Below are 16,165 nucleotides of genomic sequence, written 5' to 3'. Positions count from 1 at the left end.
TTTTATTTATCGTTTTGTGCATTGAGTACTTTGTTTTTAGAATGTCGTTTCAAGTACTTCATCCAATCACAATTTAATGTGTTAAAATGTTAAACCCTAATATTTTATTTAGCTGGCTCCAATTCCCATCCATTTGTGTGTATTTGAGTGTGCATGTGTGCATAGCTGATGGTACTGTATCTGGTGTGTGGTTCTGTGTGAAACTGCCAGTAGTCAGTGTTTTTGGAGTCTATTGTTTGAATGAGATATAGAGGGCAGGTTTTACAGTGCGGGTTAGTGCAGGAGTCAAACAATGATACCACATGGCTACTGTTCTAGGATGAATTCCATATGCAAGCCCTTATCTCTCAGCCCATGACCCTTTTTTTCTCCTTGGCTTCTTCAAAATCTTACTGACATAAAGAATTATTCAATAGGCCCTAATCATTTTTCTCAAATGCCAAGACTGGAATGAGCCCTTCCAAAGCAACTTAAAAGCCTCCATTTGAAGCAGCTTTATAAGAAAATTACTGCCATTATGTGGTATCTGTACCGACTAGACTCCGGGAGAGAGAGAGAGTGTGTGTGTGTGTGTGTGTGTGTGTGTTGAGCTTTAACAACATCATTATACACACAAAACCGAAATATAAAACATCCTCAGATTTGGTGAGGCCATGTTTTTCTGAGTTTGACAACTGTGGTGAAATTGTACTTTCTAATTAAGACTTAAAAGTGTCTATTTCTCCCAATACAAATAAAGTGAAATTAGAATCCTGTAAAAATGATTATTTAAAAGCATTTACAATTTATTTTATTAACTATTTATTTATTAAATCGTTTGATCTGATTGTATTGTAAACTGTCTCTTTGGATTGTGACTTCTTTTTTTTTTTTTTTTTTTACTTGCATGAAGTATGAATGTGTGCTGTATGTTGTTGGTTACAAGCCCAGTATTTTATTTGTGGATGTGCAATTTTCATTCAAAACTTTTTGAGTGTTATCATTCATATGCAGGAAAATTTGTCTTGATTCTGTACCTCTCAACTGTGTCTCTTTTCTCGTCTGTGAGGTGGCTTTATTTTTCCTCTTTTACACTGGATGTCATTCCCCAAAAGCAGACTTTCACTCTCTATAATCTTATTGTCATTTATGTCTCTTTTTTGCAGCAAAGCCAAGCCGCCTCCCCAAATCTCACCCAGTAAGTCCAGCGGTGGGGAGTTCTGCGTGGCTGCAGTCTTCGCCTCATCTCGCTCTTGGTTTATCACCAACCCCAACTTGAAGAGAGAGAAAGGTTTGACATGGCTTACAACCTTCAGTGCATGAGCATTTTATCTTGGGCTTTATTTAAACATCATTTTTAAGCTTGAACTTAATTAAGTGGTGTGATTTTTTTTTTTAAACATAATTTGTTATTATATTTCATATTATTTATATGAATTAATTTATCATATGCTTTGGTATGCTCTTTTTGCTTATTTGCTTCTTTAAGTGGTATCAGATGGAACTTCAAAATCTGTTCCAAAAAATCCACAAAAACAATTCTGAGGCCATGTTAGAAACCACTATCTTAATCTTTAAAAACTTGGATTTAACTTTTCTTCCCTGTTAGATCAGTCTCGCCAGGCTGTTGTTGAATCGCTGTACATCCTGAGTTGCTACGGAAACCTCGTGGAGCATGTGCTGGAGCCTCGTCCAATCAGCACGGCTCAAAAGATAGGCGACGACACGCCTCTGGAGCTGAACACCTGTCCGAGAGCCTGTTGGAATCTAGCCAGGTCTTGCCCCGAGGCTCTCAGCACCACACCTATTTACCTGCTTTTACACTTCACCTTCAGTCCGACAGAAGCACCTGACATGACCTACTGCAGTCGTATCATTTACATAAAACAGCTTATATGGCTCCTTAATGAGGGCAAGCAAATGATTAATGTCACAGCTTGCCACGGACCCAGGCAGGCGCTGAGCTCAGTCGTAATGCAATAATGCTTGTGACCGAGCGAAGAAAATGGAAACAGGCAGGGGTTGCTCTCAGAATGGCTTTCTGATCTGATTGTACATGTTCAATGATTATATGTTACTGAGCTGTATAGCCCGTGCAGCTCACATGAGATTTGAGAAATGGAAGTTCTGCAGGGCTGCGGAGAGTTTGAGTCCATTATAGCTCAGCTGGAGACTGTTATATACATCTGGCCCTTTGATATGCGCTTCCTAAATTGATTTCTGTGTTTGTTTTGAGTAGGACACCGCAGTGGAATGAGCTACAACCACCTTTCAACAGCAACCACCCCTTGGTGCTGGCCTCAGACTTCGTGCAGTACTATCAGTACCTCCTGGCTGGATGTAAGTATATGTGTGTACAACTGTCTCACTGGAGACAGTTGTTTTTAGCCCTTATTGGTGCACCACAACACAAGAAGCATGCACGGTAAACTCAATCTCTTCTGTCTGCACGTTTTTTGAAAGGTCGCAGAAGATAAGCCCGTTCCATTTGACGTAGCAGTTGGTGAAGCGCTTTTCTGTTTCCGGTGGTGTCGTGAATCGGGCCTTTGTCACTCTGTAGTACATCCGTGCCCTGAAACTCATCATAGAGCCAAATTAACCCGAAGTTCAGATTAAACCAATTAGTGTGGTTTTAAACCCATGTAATTTAATAACAAGTGCATAGAGAGTGCGAGCACTTTGGGTTGACATATGAAAGGCAAGAGAATGCAACTCGAGGGCAGAAGGCTCACGGATGACCACACATCTAATATATCTTGAATAAGTGAGCATTGTTACGTTAGCTGGATAATCATAAACATTAATGAGTAATTAGCTGTCTGGGTCCTTCAGGCCAAGCTTCACATTTCTTCTCTGCCAATAAAGCCCAAGTGCTCAAGGCCTAACGGGTAGAATATTCTCCAGAAGTCGGTCTAATCGCCATGCATGTGTCAGAGTGATGAAATAGCCGGGCATGAGCGGTCGTGGCAGCGGCTCGGTGTGGATGCGGTTCACCAGGGGCAAAGAAATGCATAATGAGCTTGCTCAGTGCATTAACGTTAATGTCTAATTAAAATAAGCCAGAGATCTTTGCCCCGTGCACTTCTGTTACAGCTGAACCTCCCCGACCTGACACTCAGGAGAGTGTATGTGCATATGCATTTGGCCATGATTCCCCGTCGCCCCCGGCCCTCAGTGTGCTGGGCAGCCCACGACGTGTCACCTTTGATTGCTCGCTGCTTTGTATCACACTGCTCCCTACTCCCTGAACACGGTATAGAGCTCGGGATCGTTTCGTCACGTCGCAAAGCATTGTGGGAATCACGGTACGGAAGTGGATGTACTGTATAGTAGGCAGTGGGTAATTCAAATTCTAACGTTGGTCATTTGATAATATTAGGTTTAATTTAGGTTATTTTAAGGAAAATGGTTCAGTATTGATCTAGTGAACTGCTGTAATCGGTCTCACGATCGACAGGGCAAACACCTCATAAATCATGTTAGTTTTCACCAGTTTCGCGTCTTGTTTTGGTGAACGGTGGGTTGTGTCTAAGGTGAATGTTCGCTAATATTATACCGGATTACAGAACTACCGGACGAAAATAGGGGATTAATGTACCCATGATAGGTGTGTAATTACTCCTGAGGTGTAACAAGCTTCATAGCTCACAGAATCTGACTGTGTGTGTGTGTGTGTGTGTGTCACACCAGTTGACGATGCTGACTCGCGATCTTCACAGTGAACGCGCCGGTGAGAAATACACATTTCATACGGATTACATAGTTTTCTTTCGTTTTAAATTGTTCTGTAAAAAATAGAGATCTCAGGTCTGTGAGGCAAGGAGGCTATGCTGAGTTTCGGTTCATTTATGAGACGAGCTGCAGTTCATGCGGGCGCCTCCGTGTCGTGATTGTCTAGCTACTATGTTTACTTATTATCAATCCAGGTAATTTGTGTATGCAACATTGATCAAAATTAAGATACAATTAATACAAAACGAAATTCACTTTAAATAAATGCTTTGTGCTTTCTTTTAGATGTCTCTGAAAGCAGTCTTTTAGTGGCGCTTTCAGGGAACTGTCACGTACGTCCGTAACATTGTTTATTCCTAATAAATGCGAACACGAAAAATAAAATAAAAGGAATATTTTATGTTCTGTGGAGAGCCAACCCTTCTTCGTCCGGTGGGTATTACTTTAGGTTTGTAAAGGTCCATAACTCTTGGTGCCGGTGCTGGAGACCAGCTGGCTAAGCTATTAACTTACTCCAAACCGGCCTTTGCGTTACCGCTAAAATGGCCGCCGTTACCCATAATGCACTGTTCCATACGCCCGAGCTCTATTGAAGTGGACTTCGCTGACAATAATCGCTCATTTGGAATGCCCTGCAACGTCATCAAAGAAAGTCAACGAAGGGATTGTGCAGATTATGATATAACAAATATAACATATTTGAAGCTGTACTGTAACTGTCATTGAATATGAAAATACATTTTGATTTGGTTATCTATTTATAAATTGTCTCTTAATTGTAGTCTTAGTAATTGTAGAGGTCTCATCTTGTGCGCTTTATTTCCCACGCGCAGCGGCATAGCAAACATTCCTGAGGTAAATAAAGTAAAATAAAAAAATGACAGTGCCTCAGCTGCTTCTCAAAACTTTTCATTTATTTAGATAGTCATACAATAGACTATGGAAATGTAACATTCATCACCCTAACCATTCACTGACGCACCCACCGCTAGCCTAGCTTAGCACAAATACTGGAGGTAAACGGCTCTATCTAGCCTACTTTTCCTTTAAGTGACAAAATAACGCCACATTTATATGTTGTGATTTGTATTGTCACAGCGTGTACAAATAACAAGGTCACATGAGACACAACCATCTTCTAACAATATACATACTGGCAACTATATTCTCAAAAAGCGAAGCACTGGGCGGAGTGATTAGCGCAACACCTGAAAAGCACTGTTGTTACTTCCGTCAACAAAACCAACGTGACTAGCTATACGAAAATGTTGGCGTTATTTTGTCACTTATTGGGAGCAGTAGGCTAGATGGAGCCGTTTACTTCCAGTATTTGTGCTAAGCTAGGCTAGCGGTGGGTGCGTCAGACAGAGTTACGGCACGCACGGAGATGAGAAGGGTATGTATGGACTTATCTAACTCTGGGGGATACGGTGAATAAGCTAAAGTCCCAAAAAGTCGGCGTGTTCCTTTAACAGCGTGTTCCTAAAAGCAGGCTCTATTTGACTCTATGAATCACCTGTGGTTCAAGCCAGGGTTGCCAGATCTGCAGTTGTCCCCTATACTAAACATTATTTGTAGCGTGCCTCTCATCCAATAATCGCAAATAGCTCTGTGCTTTGTTACTTCTAAAAAGAAACAAAGTGTCAAATTTCAAATTCGGTCCATTTTATCACGAAATTCAAACAATAAATGGTGTCAATAAAACAGCTTGTGAACAATATCACTTAATGTTGCATTTACCTCAGGAAAGTCATCCGTTTGTTAGTTACCTTTAAAAAAAAAAAAAAAACTAGAAAGGAGCTTATTTACTGTTAATTATATGTATGTTTGAATAAATTTTCCATTAAGACAAGTGCTTATGAAAATTTAGTGTAACTGAGTTGTATAGCCTACAAACATTTTAGCTTTTGAGTGTAAATTATTATATCTGGAAATAAATAGCAGTTGAATATAATAGCTCTGTTTTTAGTGTACCAAATGAGAGGGGTTCTCTGTATAGTTTGCAGCATAATTTGAGAGATTTTTTAATCCATAAGAAAAACCAAACTATCGGTAGGCCTATCACTCTGAATAATCGGCTATCAGTATCGGCTGAGAAATTTCATATCGGTGCATCTCTAATATATATACTGTATGTGTATATATGTGTCTGTGTGTGTGTATGTGCTTGTGTATATTATATTATAATATTATTACATAATGTTTAAATAAATACTTTTTTGCCATTCATTTTACTTTAACATAGCATCTAGTTTTACTTGATGAAATTGGCATTTTACTTCAAAAGTGCAAAATTATTCAGATAATCAAATATTTTATATATTAATTAAGACGTATATCAGCATGACATTATTGACTATGATTGGATTATCTAAAACACTTTTTTTTATTTATGAATTTGTTAATATCCTGAAGAAAAAAAATTCCCTATTTTTTATGATTATTACCTTTTATTTTATTATTACATTTGATTGTTCGCTGCATTGTGTCGGGCCATTAACGGCAATGACTTACGAATGCAATGTACATGATTTTAGATTTTTCCAGTGTTCATTTTTACACAGATTTGTATTTTAGTCACTTTACTTGCGATAATATATTATTTTTGTTTTAATTTAAATAATTATCATAATGATGCACTTTTTTGTCTCATCTTTGTTAACGTTGACAAAAAGAAAAAAACTTGAACAAACATTTCCATCAATAATTTTGTTGACACAAGATTCTCATTGGGGTCTTCTCAGTTAAGCAGTTGTACACAGGAAGTGATGCGCCTCCTTTAGGGATCAAGCACAAAGAAGCCTTAGCTGGGCGTTAATGTTATCAGCCTGTCGTTTTCTTTGTAATTACTTTGTAAAAGGCTACTCTGAAGAGAAGAGAATACAAAGAAAGAGAGCTGGAGATAGCAGAGGTGCATTGGTAGTGGACAGTTCCCAGGCTCAGTCGTCTCAGAAATGGGCGGGGTGCGTGCCTTTACCCTCAAACTGTGAGGACTCGCAGCGAGCAGGGCTTTGTGATTGACAGCTCTGGTCTTGCTTCTAGATTGGATGACCTGGCTGATTAAAAATGCAGCATGTGGACGGTAGGGTCAGAGGAGCTGGAGCCTGCACGACTGGTGATAAAAGCAACCGTGGCGCCACTTCTTGGTCACTATCTCCACCTGTCCATCTGCCCAGCCTTTGGCAGCTCTCGGGAAGGGGAGCATTACCCAGCCACTGCTGATGATACCCAGATGATGGGTAGATAACAAGGACACGCTGGCCCAGCGAAGCTCCTTCGGTCCAACTGACAGCGCTCAGGGAATCCTCAGCTTGCGACATTAGCTGTCGTTGAGCAGGGAGAGTGGCGGCTGTGAGTCTGAGAGCTCTCTAATGAATGAGTCCTGATTTCTTAAGGAAAGGTGTGAGGGTTTTGTTCAGAGCTGCAGGAAAGTGCAGACCATGACCTTTTACAACATTTAGCACATTTATTTAACATAATGTTTCATTGAATTTTTGGAACACAGCGAGCAAAATTTACCCAAACACCTGGCATTATTTGTATAGCTGTGTTTGGAGTATACTAAATAATTAAGTAAATCAAATTTTTTGGAAGTGACAGAGTAGAAAATAACTACAGTACTACTGACAGAAACATGTAATGCAAGACAAACCCAAAGAAAATGTCATAAGACAAACATGGAGAATTATTTTGATTTAAACTTTTTTAATGTACAAACAAAATGGCTATATATAGGACTGGTTTTTTTTTTTCTGTGGACCAAGCAATAAATCATGCATTAAAGCCAATAATAATGCAATAAGTTAATTAATAAAATAAATAATACAAATTTAGTAGATATGTAAATATTTAGCTGTTAAAATTTTTATTCACATATTGATTAATTTATATAAATATGGAAATAAATAAATATAGTTTTAAATAAACGTATTTGTTTTTGGAAAAAATAATTGATAAACATGGATTCACTCAATAATTAATGGGCTTAAATTTATTTTTTGATTTTGAGGAAATGTGGGGAAAATAACAACAGTAATAGAAAAAGCATTTAATACAAGTGGAGACCACACTTATGAATTAATTAATAAAAAATAAAATGCACATGTAAATATCTAAATAATCAGTGTTGGGGAGTAACTAGTTACATGTAACGGCATTATGTAATTTAATTACAAAATAAATGTAACTGTAACAGTAACTGTAACAGTTACTGAGAATTTTTTTTTAATTAAATTACAGTTACTTAGTTGCATTACTTTATTAAAGTAATTGAAATAGTTACACTACTTATTACATTTTAAATAGGGTGACTTGTAATCTTGTAACCTATTACATTTCCAAAGTAACCTTCCCAACACTGTAATTAATACATATTTAGATGTTCACATTCTTATCCACATATTGACTTCTTTATATAAATATGGAAATATATAAATATATTGATTTGCTTATGTAAAAAAAAAAGAAAAAAGAATGAATTTATTGAAGGGTATTTTCTTTATTACTGTAGTTATTTTCTAGTATGGGGAAAATAACTACAGTAATGGCAACAACATTAACAAAACCTGGTCTGGCTTATGTTTCCAGGTGTCAATATACACAGTTATGCACCTGAACAAACATTATTTAACTGAAAGTCATTTGTACATGGTTTGTGTGTTGGTGGCCAAAGCAAATTTGTAACCAGGCTTTGACTGTGATACTGCGGGTTTATGCGGTCAGGGCCTGTTTCCTGTCCTTATTCTGTTGCTCACACTCTAACTCACAACAGATAAACTGCTCTTAACAGTCCAGGAGCCCTCGACCTCTTAAGCCCGGCCATTATGAACCCACTGTAACCTGATCTACAGAGCCAGCTACTGTTCTTACGCTTCAATTATTTATTAGTCAACACTTATTGTCCCCCTGGGCTTTGGGAGGGGGGGGGAGGAGGAAGGCCAGAGCTTGATTGTGTTTAAGAGGTAACATGGTCCGGCTCTGTTCTGACCCATCAGAGGTCGGTAAGTCACTCTACGATTTATGTCGGCATAATGCAGCGTGCTGGGATAGCGGAGGCCGCGCTTTGGCAGCGGCTAGTGTTACTGTGATTGAGTAGGGCCGATAGCGAGCAGATTTCCTCTTCGAGTGGAGGTGTCAGTGTATCTGTTACTCACACAGTAGTGACTGTGCCATGAACCTGGCAGGATCACCTCATCAAGTGTGTCTGAACACCTGGTGTGTGAGCACTTATGTCTGTGAGACAGATAGAGAGAAGAAGAGGGAATAAGAGCGACGGGCTCCTTGTGTCCTCCAGATGAGGGCTTGACATCTTTATTATTCACTGCTGTATTATGTACATTGGTAACAAAGGCATGTGTTTGCCTGGAGGTGGGAAGGGAAACCACTGATTGTGCACATTAGTCTGAATACTTGGCGCCTGCTTAGCGAAGCCTCCAAGTGCTCCATCTGTCTCTGTCCTTGCTCTCTTTGCTGCTGAAAGCTCTGCACCCTTTTATCTGTCTTACTTTCTCACATACCAGAACACACTGTGAACATTTTGACTGGCTTTCTACAGCACAGAAATGTTAATTGATAATTAGGTGTTTTATTGGTGCTTTTATGCAAAGTGATTTACAGTGTACTTCGTACAGAAACAGTTATCATGGAACAACCTGAAGATTGTTTTAGCAAGGTGACTGTATAATATAATATAATATAATATAATGGTTATTTTATGCAAGTGCCTTACAGTGCAATTCTTACAGAAACGGTCATAATGGAACGACATGAACATTTTATTATTATTATTTTATTTTTTATTTTTTTGTTGCAAGCCAACTCATATAATGTAATATAATATATTGGCACTTTTATGAAAGTGATTTGCAGTGCACTTATTTCAGAAACAGTCATAATGGAAGGACATTCAGTTTTTTTTGGTTTGTTTTTTGTTTTTTTTATTGGCAAGGTTATCATATAATATAATATAATATAATCTAATAGTTATTTTATCCAAGTGCTTTACAGTGCACTTCTTACAGAAACAGTCATAATGTAATTACATTTTTTATTTGTTTATGTATTTATTGGCGAGGGGATAATATAATAATTTTAGTACATAACTAATCTTTACTTTTTCCTCTGGCCTGGGTGTGCAGTGGTACCTCCTGGCAGCCCTGGCCCCATCACCCGGCATGAGTCTTATGACAGCCTGGCTTCCGATCACAGTGGCCAGGAGGATGAAGAATGGCTCTCACAGGTCAGTCAGAACTCCGGCCTTCTCCTATGACCTTCATCTCTACATTAGCTTAACTTTAACCGTAATAAACAGCACTTAAACTACACACATCATACATTTCAGTGAAACACTTACAGTGATAATGCATCACTGAGTTGCTGCCAGTAGAAGGCATAAATAATTTCTTGCCCCATTACCAGGTACGTACACCTAACATGGATCTGGTCAAATTTGTTATCCTTTATTTCCACCTGTCATCCAGACTAAAGCATAGCACTGTTTATTTATTTACTGTGTTGTTTTAGTATTGTTTATTAGCTTTAAATTTTATATTTTTAGTTATTAATTTTATTTAAAGTTTTATACATTTTGGAATGTGATGTCATTTTACTTACTTTTTGTTTTTTACATTTCTATTTAGATTGTAAATTATTTTAATTTCAGTTTTATTGATTTTAGTACTTTTCACTTAGTTGCCAAGACAGCATTTCTAATATGATTTTTCTAAAAAGTTTTTCATCTAATACTTTAAACTCTAATACTTCATCTAAAATATTTATTTAAAAAAAAAAAAACATTTTTGTTAACAATAAATAACTAAATAAAAAACTTTATTTATTTATAAGACATGTACAGTGAGATCCAAAAGCCTATAGTACAAATGGTTTTTGTTTGCAATTTAATACATATCTTTCATCATAGTTCATCATATTATCAGCGTAACAAAATCAATGAACAATTTAATTGACAACTTAATTTAATTTTCAGTATTTCCTAGTATTATGCTTAATGACAACAGCACTAGAGTTGCCTACTAAAATCGTGCAGAATATTAAACATTCCTTATTTATTTTTCATCATCAAATTCTTAATTTTAAATTGTTCAAAATCTTTTAAATTAGGTTATTATTCCCAGATTTACAATGCGGTCTCAAACTTTTGAACCCCACTGAAAGTTTTATGATCTAATATTCTTGATTACCCAGATGCAACATGTCCAGCATGTGTGTGGCAGTTTTTGTGTGGCCTGAACGGCCCCAGCCAAAGCTTTTAAACCTTAAGGTTGTTAATGTACCAGCATTAGCGACAGCAGACATCCCCCATCACATCCCGCCTGCCTAATGACACCATTAACACGTGCAGCGACAGCTATTGGCTAAACACAGTCTAAACCCTGTTGATGGCTCTATTTATCTGCTTTATATGTGATTGCAATTAGTCTGCTTGTCTGTTATGTGTTATGGCAACATAGCATAAAAAGCACAGTCCTCTGTGAGCGCTATGGCAGCAGGCTGTGTGTAATAAGTGCTGTCAGTGTGAGGCGGCTGCAATATGGCGGGCTCAAGGCGAAGTGCAGAGAGAGTGCGGAGGGGGGCAACATCTGGCCATAGCCTCCATGAAAGCATCTGTTTCTCTCAGGCCTGTGCAACACTGTTGGTGTTAACTACAGAGAAAAAAAACACACATACCGCTAGCCTCATTTACACAGATGTGACGGGAAGAGGACGGAAGAGTTGACCCCACGCTCTTTCAGAAAAGATGGAGAAATGAAGTGGAGAGAGGGACGCTGGCCGGATGGACGCTCTTCTCCTCCGCCCTTCCCTCTCTCTCTCGCTTCATGATGTTAGTGTCATGCCATGTTAATGCAGTCCACTGGGGAGGAAGAGTGGCGTCTGTCTAACACACATGTAACCCCCTTCCCCTGATTTGACACTGCTGGTCGAAAGCAGACACTTACCCACACATTCCTTTGTGTGCGTGCTTGTTTGTGTATATTGGAACTGTTGGTGTCACACAATCCCCAGTTTAATGCCATATAAATGGCATTGTATAATATTTGTTAGTGACTTAAGTTTTATAAATGTAATGTGGTGTGATAAATGTAAAATATTTAATATTATTAAAGTTTCAGTTATTAAAAAAAAAATGCCAGTAAAGTTTACTCTTTGTGATTTCATAGACAACAAAGCCATACATCAGAAATAAGTTCATTTTTATCATTTAAGCTGATCATATTTGAATAGTCGTAAAAAATGTTAGAGTGCAGATATGTATTTTAAGAAATGCTTTTACTGTAAATGCTTTATATACCTCTACATATACAATTTTGAAATGCATATAATCTTAATATATATATATATATATATATATATATATATATATATATATATATATATTGGGAAAATTCTTATTTATTTACCGTATTTACACTTATATATTTTCCGATTGAAAATATTTGTTCTAATGTTCTTTAAATGTTCTTAATGTAATTTGTTCTAATCTTGTTTTTATTATCTAAAAAATAATAAAAAATCTGGGTGCAGAGAATCAAGTGCTGTGAGATTCATCCAAATATTGTGCACTAGAAAAAAATACACTTTACTCAAGTTAAATATGTTGCAAATACGGTGCTCCACTATATGTGTTATACTTTACAGGTGGAGATTGTTACCCACACTGGCCCTCACCGAAGACTCTGGATGGGCCCTCAGTTTCAGTTCAAGACCATCCATCCATCAGGTCAGACCACAGTCATCTCCTCCAGCTCCTCCGTTCTTCAGTCACAGGGGCCCAGCGACACCCAGCAGCCTCTTCTTGATTTCGACACAGACGACCTGGACCTACACAGCCTTAGGTGCCGATGCTTAAACACACATTCACACACAATACTGCTCACATTACCACCTGCCATCATCAACACCAAATTCACAGTGTGACAGCATAGACTCATGTTACTAACCACAGAAATTCACTAAATACACATATTGACCAACTCTAGACCAGCACTTGCACAAACACTCTGCCAGAGCATCTCTATCTGTCTTTATGTCTATCTATTTATCTGCCTGCCTGCCGTCTTTCTGTCTGTTCTATTTTGTCTGTCTACCTGCCTGTTTTTTCAATTATTATTGAAAAAAATGATTGATTATTTAGCATACTGTATGTAATTAATTAGATTCAGGTTAAGCATAATTAACTAGTGTAGTGCATACAAGTCTAATTCACAATTTTTGGATATCTCTTATTCCTGTGATGCAGGATCCAGCCCGTGCGTTCAGAGCCTGTTAGCATGCCTGGGTCTTCTCGTCTGGTGGCCGACCGTAGAGGCCAGTCCACAGTCATAGATACCGGCTCAGGTAAGACCACTGGCTGCTCTTATGTTTTTTTCCACAGGTTCTGAAGCTCTTGGATTATAAACAGCTGTTCACAGTGTGATGCATCCACAGGAATAGTCTCTTACTCTACTCTTTCTTTAAAGAATCAGTATGCTGTATGCACTATGCACTTATATGTCATGGTATGTTACACTGAACAGTTGCAACCTGCCTAAAAACTATCAGCAGTCTACATTTGGTAAATATGCTTATTGTGACCTTTGAGTTAGATTAAATGGATTTTGTTTAAAGGGATTTTGATTTCTCTCTTTTTTTATTCCTCCAGTTGTCATGTTAAGATAATCCAATCAACAGATATCTAGATAGGCTTGTACTTTGAAAATATTTTTTTTCCCATTTTGAGCTTCTGTATATGTAGATCTGTAGTCTAAACAAAACAAGAGAGAAAATCAATTGCAGAGAATCAAAGTACAATGCACTGTTTGCTCTTTTTCAGTCGCAGAGTGATATTTTGCTGTGTATGCTCACACGTATATATGTGCACGACACAGTCTTTCATGTTTCATTGGAATCAAAGCAAAGCTCCAAAATGTGGTTTGTCAGTAGAAGGTAGGCTGTGTTGACTGTTGTGATGTTTAGTGCTGGGCCTGTAGACACACATTAGCTGCATCGCACTGTCAGGCGTTCTCATCTTTAAGATTGCACTGACTCTCTGCGGTGTCTTCAAAAGTACCTGCTGCTCCTTTGCATCTAGTGACTTCCTGTCAAGAAAACTGTCTCGTCATCATCTCACGTCGCCCCTCCTCTAAACCCTCACCTCCAAAAGAAAGAAAGTAACCGTCTTTATCACACAGCTCTCCTCCCTCTCATTCTCTCTTCTCCGGCCCGTCTGGAGGAGAGCTGCCGGAGTCTTCTTTATGGGCTGATGCTTATCAGTCTGTGTGTGATTGCTCAGCTCTCAGGGCTTCAAGCAGTGTGGCGCCTGCTCTTATCAGCGCTCATCGCTTTGTCTTTGTGCCTTCAAAAGACAGCGCAGCCCTGTTTGTCCCACGGAGTGCAGACGCACCTCCTCTGCCGCGATGTCTCTCTCTAGTCCAGGAGGATCTAATGCTGTCCTGCAGGACAGTGTCTCGATCTTGTTTACTGTTTAGGCCCATTTTAAACTGTCTCAACCATTTGCCCAGTTTCATGTCTGCTCACATGGACATGTGCACTCTGTTAAGGCAACTTAATTACCCTAAGGTCAGTGTAAAATTTAGCATTTATGTTTATGCCTAAAGGGTGTTTTTTGTTGTTCTTTAGAACTTCTTGTGTTGACGAATATGTAGAATAAAATAAGATAAACAATAAAATGCATTCATTAAAATGTTTATTTTATTGTTATGTATAATAAAATAGTGTATATTTCATACATTTTGTTATTATAAATAAAATATTTCTAGAACTTCGTGTTGACAAATATGTGGAATAATTTTTTTTTTTTTTTTTTTACAATAAAATAGTGTATATTTTAGAAATGTTATTTTATAAAATAAAATATTTGAGAAAAAAACCCCATTTGATTTAATAATACTTTATTTTGGCCAGATTCTTAGGCAGCATCACATGTATCCTTTGTGGAGAAGGCAATCCCATAATGCATTGTGACGAGCTTGGTTAAAATCCGCAAACGGACAAAAAAAAAAGTTGTAATTCATTTAATACTGAGGCATCAATAAAATATATTTCCAAAACAACAATTAAGTTATTTTGCGCAAAAATGTTTGGATGTGCTATGTTTTTTTTGTGGATGCTTTAAAGCATTACATGACCGTATGTAGGCAGCTCACAAACCTGTGGTCCTTACATTGTGAAAGTAAGTGTTTCAGAAAGATCACATAGCTTCCCTGGCTGCTATATATTAATGCTTGTTTATGTGGTGTCCTTTGTTATATACCACCCCTAAGGGAGCCGGCTCCATGTGCCCATTTCTGCCGGATGTGTGTGCTGACACTAAACCCATCATAAGCAGCGCCCGTCTGCTTGACACAGCGTATCAGGAGAAAGAAAAAATCACACAGCCACTGTCTCAGCTTCCCAAAATCAATCGGACATGCAGCCGGCATTATCGATACTCCTATCTGGTCCCAGGAGCGTCACTCTGGCCCTGCTAGACTACACAGCGTATTGTGCGAGGAAAGACAGGAGGCGCTTTATCTATTTGAACCATAAAGCGAGCAGGAACACAAATCTCTTGTGATTGTATTTTGTTATGACTCAGTAGCAGAAACACCCCAGCATTTGTTCGGCGAGAGCACTTTTCCTTCCTGGCCCAGTTGTTATGTGTGTGGCGTGGCGGGGTGGCAGGGGCCTGTCGGAGATCGGGAGATGAGCGGGCGACAGTGCACGAAAGATGCTGGCGTGTTGTGAGTTTGCTATCGCGTCCTGGAAGAAGCCTGACTGATAACTGCAAGTGTGTCTTGCATTGTGTCGGGGGGATGACGAGTGTTTTTGTTTGTATTCATCTGTTTGAGTGTATATTGTTTTTTATGTTGGGGTATGGATTTAAAGTGCCAAATAACTGGAGTTACTCACTAGTTGATCAGTAACGTCATTAGGAACTGTAATGTAACTACATGGTTTTAATTGAAAACAAGTCATCCAAAACGCCTACTAATGAAAACAGCTGTCGAGAGTTGAACATCACTGTACTTTTACCTCAGCGTAAAATTGACCAGTATGCGTGTATTTTATATGCCTAAAAAGGTCCTTATTTTGTCCAGAACACACAAAATAAAGTAAAATGAAATAAAAAATAATTTACATGAAACTTATTTAAATTAATAATGTAAGCAATATGATAAATTCTACACTGAAGTAAAATATTTTATTTTTCTTCAAAACAGAATAGAAGAGAAGAGAAAATTCAATACATTAATTAAATGAAATTTATTCAAATGAAATCATTCAAAATATTTAAAACTACAAACAAAAAGAATACATGTGGTAAACTTGACAGATGTAAAAGATTTTATTTTTCTCAGATGCACAAAGGTTTTATTTACTCCATGTGGCGACACACGTGAAGTATTCCTCAAATGATGCCATCTGAACACAAACGTAACTAAATACATTTTTGTGC

The 16,165-nt window shown here is 38.0% G+C and overlaps 1 protein-coding gene across 6 annotated transcripts in view; it reads left to right on the top strand.

Moving 5' to 3' along the window:
• Positions 1-16,165, top strand: part of bcas3 (BCAS3 microtubule associated cell migration factor) — a 256,157-nt gene that overhangs the window by 95,417 nt on the left and 144,575 nt on the right. For all 6 annotated transcript variants that reach the window (XM_056271170.1, XM_056271173.1, XM_056271172.1 and 3 more), the window contains 6 exons: positions 1,146-1,270; positions 1,589-1,754; positions 2,219-2,319; positions 9,849-9,949; positions 12,367-12,563; positions 12,968-13,065. In XM_056271170.1, coding sequence (XP_056127145.1) covers positions 1,146-1,270; positions 1,589-1,754; positions 2,219-2,319; positions 9,849-9,949; positions 12,367-12,563; positions 12,968-13,065 — 788 coding nt within the window. The remainder of the gene's footprint in view (positions 1-1,145; positions 1,271-1,588; positions 1,755-2,218; positions 2,320-9,848; positions 9,950-12,366; positions 12,564-12,967; positions 13,066-16,165) is intronic.

This window comes from Rhinichthys klamathensis, unplaced genomic scaffold (assembly GCF_029890125.1).
Source record: "Rhinichthys klamathensis goyatoka isolate OS25496 unplaced genomic scaffold, OSU_Roscu_1.1 h1tg000311l_1, whole genome shotgun sequence".
NCBI lineage: Eukaryota > Metazoa > Chordata > Actinopteri > Cypriniformes > Leuciscidae > Rhinichthys > Rhinichthys klamathensis.
This window is presented reverse-complemented; position numbering and strand designations above follow the sequence as displayed.